Here is a 10291-nt window from a genome sequence, read left to right as displayed (position 1 = left end):
TACTGAATAAGGCTTCCGGTGAGAAATAAAGGATGTTAAATCCGTTTTATTGAGCCAACTTTGGGCAATTCAATACACTTAAGTTAGTAAGGCCACAGCATAGAATTGCACTTGTTTACAATTTATACACATGTGAGACAAACATAGAAATGCATACAAAAAAAAAAAAAAAAAAAGCTCAGATAAACAAACATAAAATGTTTTGGCACCGTGAACAAGAGGTGAAGAAAACACCAAAAATCAATACTACTGAAATCTGATTAAGCAAAGATATTTCCAAGCAAACTATTTCTACACAAGGTGATGCGAATGATGCAGTTAAATTATTAGTGAATTTAATCTTTCAATAATATTTCAAAACTATATATATTATAGCATTTGTTTGTGCAGATATTCTGAGTGAAATCAGAGGAAAGTTCTCGGTTGTTACAGGATGGCAGTGGAGTTTGGCTACAGGCACTGATGGCACGTCTGTGGTTGTTCAGGAAAGGCTCGTGTGTCTTGTTGGCATTGAAAAACTCTGACACGGCCAAAACTAGAGGGTCTGGTTACGGCCGTTCACTAAAAGAGTCCATGAGGGATTCATCAATGACATGAGATGTTGGCAAATGGCTTTCACAACAAGTTTGGCCTGGTTTTTGGTCAACATGTTTTGGCCTCCAAATGAAAGTGAAATGTTTCTCATATTAACATACAAGTAGGAATTTTGTGGTTTTGGATCATGTTGTAACTTGTACACTATCTAGAGTCAGTCCTTGTCCTGTGGTTTGCACAGAGGAGTGCGTGTTAGATGTATTTGGAACTTATTAGGCATTTTGGAACTTATTCAAATCCTATTCAATTAAAAACAAAACCTAAAAAAAAGAAAAAAAACCATTGAGGATAGTTTACAATATATGCTTTTGAAAATCAGCAGGTTAGAACTCATTGGAAGAGCACTCGTTCGTTCATTCATTCATTCTCTTTTCTTTCTGAAGTTGATACTCCTTCATATCCTACTCTTTTCCTCAATTCATAACCAGTATTCATCTCTGTATTGCATCATTATGACTGCGTCCAGACTAAAAGAGGGGGGAAAAAGAGCAGAGATTAAAATGGACGTAGTATACTTTGTTTACGACACATTTAATTAGCACATAAATTGTTTAAAGAACACTTAAATCACAGGGACGTCTATCATTTTGTACAATTCCTGCCCCTGGAGTGAAAGAGCCTGTAAATACTGATACTCACTAATAATGACGATAATGATGATCACAATCACGGCTATCAAAATGGCCCACATCTGCAAAATCAACAAACAAGCATACATTGTCATTTGGTGCCTATGATGGCGCTTTCAGATCACTTATCCATTTATTTAATATATTATTTGCTACCAGCTTTGGTTTAATCTCAACTCTTTAATATTGTGTGTATATATATATACACATATTATTTATATATATATATATATATATATATATATATATATATATATTATTTTTTTTTCTCCATTAAAAAAAAAATACTGTATGTCTTTATATTTCCTATATTTTTAACTTTAAAAGGTATAGTGGAGGATCTTTCCGAATTTTAGATAAGACCCGCCCTCTCCACTTTTTGAATAAGTTTGATTGATTCACCAGAATGATTGACAATTAGAAGGACCAATAGTATAGGTGATCCACCTGGAAGTAAAAAAAAATCCTCCATTATACCTTTAAATGACGTTTTAAAATAACAAAAATAAATCTCACTGTATTTTAACCATCGGCTGCATATTAGTTTCTCTGTTTTTAAGTACGAGTATTTTGACCCAGACCTAAATCTGAAATATTAATGGTCTGGCATCGACTAATGAAAATCGGCCAGCTCGAGGGGCGGCACCAAGCATGCATTTGAAAAACTCACTGCACGCAATTGGATAACGCTACGACCAATCACAACAAGCCCCATACGCTTAGCTACCAGCGGAGCTAAATGGTAGATTAGACTCTTGCTGTATCCGTTCGGCAAAACAGCAAAAACACCCTCGAGCGCTGTCTTCTGTTCCTCTTTTAGATAAAAAGCCAAGTCTAACTCGTTCATTGTAGCGGCCAAAGCCGTTTCAAACAACTGGTGTTCATCCATAGCCATCTTGCAATGTTTACTAATGACTTTGACGTCACAGCGCTGTCGTCATCTGTTTAGCTCGCCTCTGGGCCGCCTATATATCAGATAACCCGATGTGATTGGTGCAGCTCGGATACAAGGGCATATTTAATGAGCATCATTACTCGACGCCAGAGTAACTCGCTGAGCAAATTCAACTTGTGCTCTCGCGAGAACTCTGGATTTCCAGGGTACATTACAACTGCATGAAGAACAAAACTTCCAATCATCTCTAAAGCCTTAATATCTATTATAAAACGCATTTAAACTAAATGAGTGCATGATATGAGTGCTGAACTTCTTGTTTTACCTTGACGTTCTTCCACCAGTACTTCCTCTTGAGTTTGGCGGCGCTGGTCTCAAACTGGGAAGCACCGGCCCGCAGGGCATCGGCCCGATCGTCCAGGTCAGAGAGCTTCTGGTCTCGCTCCAGGACCTTATCGACGTTCACCCTCATGATGTCCACCACCTGGAGGGGGGAGACCGCTGTTAGAAGAGGATGAACTCTGCAAAAGTGATGCTAATGGCTGGAAAAGGTCAAGGAATCTTGCCATGTGTGTAAACACACAGCTGTCCGAACACCAGGGGAAGTTTATTAATCGATTTAATGATGCGAGACTTCTTAAAACCAGGCAAGCAACAGGAGATGCACTTCAATGATCAGTGTTTCACACTAACAGAGTGTCTTAACCCGACAAAATGGGAAGTTTCCAGCGACATTTGTTAGTCCACACTGAAAGTGCAGAATACAAAAATAAAAACATATTTGATGTTTAATACATATAGAGCAGGATTTCAGACTGATTTTACTGTGGGCGGAGCTCAATGTGAAATGACAAGAAGTTTTGTTGCTGGTTAGGAAAAGAAATAATCAGGACTGAAAACTAAATACACTTATCTTCTTCGAGGCAAGATTTGTCCAACTAGGTCAAGGCTCATTTCTCAGGATTATCCAACATTTGGGAAACCAGTCTTAACTGGTATTATTATATATTTATATATTAACTTCCGCATTAACTGCTACTGGAAAATAATGATGACTCATCTTGTCTGGAGGGGCATTTTTCTACTATTGTTTTTTCTCTCCAGTCAAAAACTCATTAGAATGAAACACACTTTATGACTGTGTTTGAAGACTCAACAAACTCTTTCTATCTGTTTTCCTACTGGAATCAACAGCATTTAGTTTGTTTAACAGAATCATTTGAGACTAAAAGCACTTTGATCCGTTCACAATGGAGGAAGCGGTATGTTTTGAGTTTATTATCTGTATGTATTTATCAAAAATATAAAGCTATAGAGCATGACAACCTGTTGCTCATATTCGGTCTGAACAATTCAAACATCTTCAGCAGAAGAAATGGAAAGCATAAAAACCCCCTCCTGTAATAGAATTATATAACAGTCAATGGCAACGGCACACAAACATCTCAGCCTCCTCACATATGCTCTAGTGCTCCACAAACCCTGTTGCAGGATGCCGGAGCTCCACCCATTGAAGAGAGACCAGCGTGTGCAGATCCATGTTTCTCTTACATAACCATAGTGACGGGGCGTTACATAACCAGCCGGCAGCCTATGAGCTCAACCCAGACTGAACGAAGATGTATGTTGGGAGAGGTCAACAGTCATTGAGTGCACGGAGACCTGCATATGTCCCGATATAAACTTCCTCAAACTGAAATCATGAATATGACTGCAGTGAGCAGCAGAAGAGAAGTGGAAACACTGCTGAAGGATTACACCGTGCTCTTCAGGGAGTAAACACACAGAAAAAAGAGAGAGTCAAAGAGAAACTAGCACCTTCTGTATCATTTACCTGAAATATTTTTTTTTTAATATAGCACTGGTCAAAAGATTGGAAACATTACTATTTTTAATGTTTTAGGAAAAAGTCAACAAGCTTGCATTTATTTGATCCAAAATACAGATTTTTTTTTTATTGTGAAATATTACAATTTAAAACAATGGTTTTCTATTTTAATATACTTTAAAATATAATTTATCCTTATTATATATGAACCTTCAGAAACCATTCTAATACGCAGATTTATTATCAATGTTGGAAATTTTTTTTTATTTTTTAACCTGTGCTACTTTTTTCAGGATTCTTTGATGAATAAAAAGTTTAAAAAGAATAGCGTTTATTTAAAACAGAAATCTTTTGAAACAATATACATTTTCGTTAAAAAGTTTAGGGTCAGTAATTTTTTTTTTTTTTTTTGCCAAACATTCATACTTTTATTCAGCAAGGATGAGTTAAATTGATTTAAAAAATTAATAGTAAAGATTTATATTGTTAGAAAAGATTTTTATTTTGAATAAATGCTGTTCATTCAATGATTTATCATGTGACACTGAAGACTGGAGTAATGATGCTGATTCAGCTTTGATCACAGAAAAAAATTATATTTTAAAGTATATTAAAATAGAAAACCATTATTTTAAATTGCAATAATATTTCACAATATATTACTTTTTTTTATCAAATAAATACAGGCTTGGACATAAGACACTTCTTTCAAAAACATTAAAAATAGTAATGTTTCCAAACTTTTGACCGGTACTGTATATGCTTAATATTTTTTGCGGAAAACGTAACACTTTTTTCCTTCAGGATTCTTAGATTCATAGATAGTTCAAAAGAAGATTTATTTAAATTTAAAAAAAGTTTTTAAAATTTTAAAAGTCTTCACTGTCAATTTAATGCGTTCTTGCAGAATAAAAGTTAATTTCTTGTAAAAATAAATAAATAAAGTAAAGTATGCATAAGTGCACCACTTGGAACACAACTAAAGATATGGACTTGAAGAAACATTTGATTAAATAGATTGATGAAAGAAAAGCTGTCGATGTGTATGTCTGGCGAAACAGTTGTGTCATTACAAAATGTATTCAATGGTGGCGTCTAAAAACAGAAGAGTACAAACTCGCATTTTATATAATTGTAATATTGTAGTCATGTCTGACAGGGTGGAGTTTCAAGGTACAATTAAATATTCATTGTACTTTGTATTCGTTGTCCTGAAATTGTGTAACTGTTCACATCACAAAGGAACCATCCCTGAGAAGATCGAGACGGAAATGAAGTGGACTACTTCTAGCTGTCCATGAGGAACACTGGGAGACGGTGTCAGGTGTGTCCTCTTACCTCATCCACCTGTGCCTGTGTCTGCTGAAGCCTGCGGTTATTCCCAGCAGAGCCAGAGCCATCTGCACCCGGGGCGGACCTATGACAGAGAGACAGAGACAGAGACAGAGACAGAGAGAGAGAGAGAGAGAGAGTGAGAGAGAGACGGAGAGAGAGAGAGGCAGAGAGAGAGAGAGAGAGAGAGAGAGAGAGAGGGAGAGAGAGAGAGAGGGAGAGAGAGAGACGGAGAGAGAGAGAGAGAGAGACGGAGAGAGAGAGAGAGACGGAGAGAGAGAGATGGAGAGAGAGAGAGAGAGAGAGAGAGAGAGAGAGAGAGAGAGAGAGAGAGAGAGAGAGAGAGAGAGAGAGAGACTCTTACATTACATTCAAAAAAACCTTTGTCAGGACAGCTGGAAAAGTCCAGGCAAACAAATGGAAAACCTACTTGAGCAGTCCGTATCAATTTTTTTTAAGTGAATAAAGCTTAGCATAACGTATTCATTACTGCCGCTAATGTGATGTGAGCTGCGTGAAGCATCTGTTAAGCTCATAAAGGTCCTGTTATGTCATTCTAACAGAAATCTAGTGTGACAAACAGCTTGTGATACTCTACTGCCACCTAGGGGCTGATAGACGACATTAATGGAGCTCCATTCATCCAGGAGAACTGTTAAAACTACACACGTAAACAAAGTCCTGTTTTCAGAATAACACACCATACAGAGGATTTTACAAGAGGATCATAAATTCAAAGTGGTGTGAAAACAAATAACAGGAACATATGTAGAAGCATTTGACTAAAGACGTAAATGGGAGGTATAAAACACTCAAGCTCAAACGAGTGTATTAAAGCGCTTATCAAGTTAAGCGCTCTCGCTCTGTAAACATACAAAGGCACTGTGAACTAGTTCATAATGAAAACGACATACACACATTCAGCATGAACCACGACTTACAGTAGTCCCGAAAATGTCTGAACATCATTGCATTAGAAATCCAAATCTCTAATCATAATTTCTCACAATTAACCGAGTCATTTTTTGCTCAATGACATTTAATCTGGTGTCAAAGTTTCTATGAAACAGAGTTTATTTGTAAAGGTAAACTCTGAATCTCTACACAGAACACTGACAGGAGAAATGCGGTACGTTGGGGTACTTTAGGGGTACAACAGCTTCTCACAACTGTTTTTTAACCTGTCAACTTCTAAAAGGTGCATTTCAGTATCTTAGAGTAGTGATATGTTCCCTTAAAATACTACTATGAACTTTTAGGGGTAAATAAGGCACAAAGCTGTTGTACACCTGAAGGTACAAGTTTTGCAAAAAAAAAATTCTGAGTGTGTGTTTTAAAGGTCTCAAGCCAGGCTTTATAGGGATGGTTCGGAGTAATTTCAACCTATGGTCCTTTGTACCATGACCTCGAGCCAAACACCCCCACAGCTTATTTAGAGATATCAGCCGAATGGCTTAGTGCAGGCGCTAATGGATCCAAGGATGTATCTGGTAAATTACCCCACTAATAATGCCCAGAATGGTACCAAACTTCTACAGTAGTACAAATAGGTTCTGTACTCATAAAACGAGACATTGGAAAGTTTGTAAGTACATCAGGAGTTTATTTAAATAACACTTGCCTGATGGCTAATGCTACCGCTAACCCGGACGTCGACGTCACTTACGAGATTTGGGAAACGCCCGTAAAAGTCCTGGCAGAAAGCGATGCATAAGGATGTAGTGTAACGACGCCCAGTTCCAGGAATGCACTAATATTTTGTTGGTAATACCAGTTTGCAACAATTATTAGTTAACACTTGTCAACACTTCGGAAAAAATAATAAAAATGTTCGATATTCCAAAAAAACGTAAAAAAAAAACGTCGTAAAAAAGCCCGTAAAAGTCCTGGCAGAAATAATAATAAAATAAAAAAAATAAAATAAAAAATGCATGGCTTTCTGCCAGGACTTTTACGGGCTTTTCCCAAATCTCGGAAGTGACGTCGACGTCCGGGTTAGCGGTAGCATTAGCCATCAGGCAAGTGTTATTTAAATAAACTCCTGATGTACTTACAAACTTTCCAATGCCTCGTTTTATGAACCTATTTGTACTACTGTAGAAGTTTGGTGCCATTCTGGGCGTTATTAGTGGGGTAATTAACCAGATACATCCTTGGATCCATTAGCGCCTGCATATACATAACTTTAATAATGTTCGACCAAGGGGAAAAAGGCTTCTGGGGGGTGTTTGGCTCGACGTCATGGTGCAAAGGACCCTAGGTTGATACTACTCCGAACCATCCCTTTAACTGCCGTCTAATGCTGCGGATAAAGAGTGACGACAGGAGACTGGAAGAGAAACATCAGGACTCAATATAAAGCAAAGAAAAACACACACATTCCACACCAAGACGTGGAAGGTACCGAAAGCCTCCAGGTCATGTGACTGGCAGAAATCTCACTGCAGAGATCCTCCAGTGTAAGAAACACATGGCGCTTTCTAAATGCTGACTTATTAGAGGTGTGTAAATCAGAATACATCAATCAAATATGATATTTGCAACAACTCAAAACATGCAGCGATACAATTACGATTTGATGAGATTCATGAGCCTGCAGTTAATATAAAAAAACTGGCTACATTTCTATCAACTCACAGATTCAAACCAAAAAATATTATGAACATTGTACTTCTGAAAAGTACAATACCTGTAATCCAACTGGGACATCCAGAACAAAAATACACTTTAGTTTTTTTTGTTAAAAAATATAGAATAATAAATGATTCTGAAGAACACATTATTTGATGTTTATTGATCTTAAGTTTTCAGGTTGATATAACTATATATTACCAAGTTGAGCAAAGCGTTTTTGGTATTTAAATAGTTTTTTTGGTAAAATTACTTTTAGATTTGTGACATTACTTTATGTAGGCTAGTGCTAAAACTGCTGTTCACTTTCAGAAGTTGTAGTGATGCTTTCTTTACCCAGAAAGAATGTGAAAATAATATAAAATAAATATTGGTTAAATAATTTTCAGTTTTTAAATATAATTAAAATGTATTTTACACACTTTTATTGCATCACATATCGAATATTGCATTATTTAACAAGTTACCGGAGACACATATTGCATTTTTCTTCAATATCATGCAGCACTAGATACATCATGATCATATCATTATTCATTTGATTGCATCAATCCATACTGATGTATCATACACACCCCTGCTATTATAGATATATTGATGCTATAAAACTATACAAGTAATTAAACACAACTGTTTAGTTTTCTGTTCTCAAACTTGATTTTCCAATTGGAAAACTATTCCAATTCTATTACATTTATTCTAAAGTTCTGTCTAAAACTGTAAACTATGCCTAACATTAAACATAATCATGTCAATAATAACATCCAGGGAACTGATAAATTCTGAGAGCTAATCTGACACAGACTTCAAATTAAGTCACACACACATCCTCACCAGTACAATAAAGCAATAAAAGGTGAATACTTCATAACTGTTCATTAATAAATCGATAAACAACATCATAAAGCATAACAAACCAATACTTAAAGAGCATTTAATATGATCATAACATTAAAAAGTTTAATTTCTGATTAATTTATTGTACATTTACTAATGATCTGTTAAAAGTCATATAATGTTTGATAAAGTTCATTGGAGCAAAACAAGAATTTTTAAATTATGTGGGAAGGAAATTATTCTCAGTTAAAATCCTGGATCAACCAAGAGGTTAAAATATATATTTAAATAAATAATATATTTATTACAAATAATATACACGTAAGTTATATAAAGTTGATCATACACTGTTTATAGTACGTCACCAAAATTATCAATCTACAACATTCAATCAAAGCATATTAACTGAACTGCAATCAGGCTGTTGAAATTATGTGAAATCATATTTGGTGAGGCTTATTTAACTATGCTTATTTTATCAATCGTTTTATATTAAATCTCCACATTTGCGCCGCAACTTTGATAAGCATCCGCATTTAAAAAGTCAAAAGACAATACAATTATGTAATTTAAACAACAAAGACAAATCATATATGATATTATAATGGTAAAATGTGTGTATTTAGACTCAGTTTAATGTTTCAAGTTTTCCCAAACTTTGTTGTCAGAAAAAAGCTGTTAGCCGTTAGCATGTAGCGGATATACTAATATATACGGTCTAAAACTCTTTAATTGACAATAAAGTTCACTATTGGCGTTATTTGCGCCGATTCCAACTAAAAGCGACTTAAATTAAACTCCGAGAGTGAAAAAAAAAAGTAAAAGTAAAAAGTCAGTAAGCTAATCTGCTACGCTAACCTGTTGATTTAGCAGCATTCACACCCATTAGCACGACACACACTTTCCAAACACACCCAGAAAGACTGATATTCATGAACATGTAAAACACGACATTACATATAACGTTAGGTACTGTACATGGAATCATTGAGCTCGTGCGAGTGATGTTGGTGTAATTTTACTTACATGTTTGTTGAGTTTATGTGTGATGTGTGAAGGCCCCGATTATACTCCAGCTGCTACTGTGAGCGCGCGAGTGAGTGTCTGTGTGTGCGCGTGCACACAGAAAAATTCCAGACAAATTGAAAGTGACTTTTCATATTAGTATTAATATTTGTATACATTCATACTAATAAATATATATATAAACATAGTACACTATATAGTACATTACTTTTATTTACTGTAATAGGCTATATATAAATACAGAAATAAATATGCATTTAATTATAATTGTAACATTAATGATAAAACTATAGTAGCCTATACTATATATATAGCAGAGGGAGTTTCTACAAGTTACATCATATAAACAAAGAAAAGTTGCAGAAAAAAGGGACAGTATGAGCAACATTTCTCTTTTAAGATTTTATTTTACAGCAGAAATTATATAAAGCATTCAGAAAACATTTCCCATATTTTAAGGGCAATTCAAAATGTTTTGCATGGCTTCAGCAGCTGAATATTTATTTTTATTTTTTTAAA

At 35.4% G+C, this 10291-nt stretch overlaps 1 protein-coding gene across 1 annotated transcript; it reads right to left on the bottom strand.

Annotated features, from left to right (window-relative positions):
* Nucleotides 1–30: 30 nt before the first annotated feature.
* On the bottom strand, nt 31–9896 carry vamp3 (vesicle-associated membrane protein 3 (cellubrevin)). Its single transcript, XM_079858284.1, has 5 exons — nt 9773–9896; nt 5285–5363; nt 2444–2602; nt 1234–1285; nt 31–1061 (listed from the first exon to the last, which is right to left on the bottom strand). Coding segments are annotated over exons 1-5 (309 nt in total). The 5' UTR covers nt 9775–9896; the 3' UTR covers nt 31–1044.
* Nucleotides 9897–10291: the final 395 nt, after the last annotated feature.

This window comes from Squalius cephalus, assembly GCF_949319135.1.
Source record: "Squalius cephalus genome assembly, chromosome: 22".
In the NCBI taxonomy this organism is placed as follows: domain Eukaryota; kingdom Metazoa; phylum Chordata; class Actinopteri; order Cypriniformes; family Leuciscidae; genus Squalius; species Squalius cephalus.
Note: the sequence above shows the minus strand (reverse complement) of the source record. Positions and strands in the feature narration are given on the sequence as shown.

What these genes read in the sequence shown, in the direction of transcription:
- vamp3 (XM_079858284.1), bottom strand. An exon ending in CACAGGCACAGGTGGATGAG is followed by an intron (nt 2,603 to 5,284) that starts GTAAGAGGACAC and finishes TCCCCCCTCCAG; the next exon opens with GTGGTGGACATCATGAGGGT. An exon ending in ACTGGTGGAAGAACGTCAAG is followed by an intron (nt 1,286 to 2,443) that starts GTAAAACAAGAA and finishes TTGATTTTGCAG; the next exon opens with ATGTGGGCCATTTTGATAGC.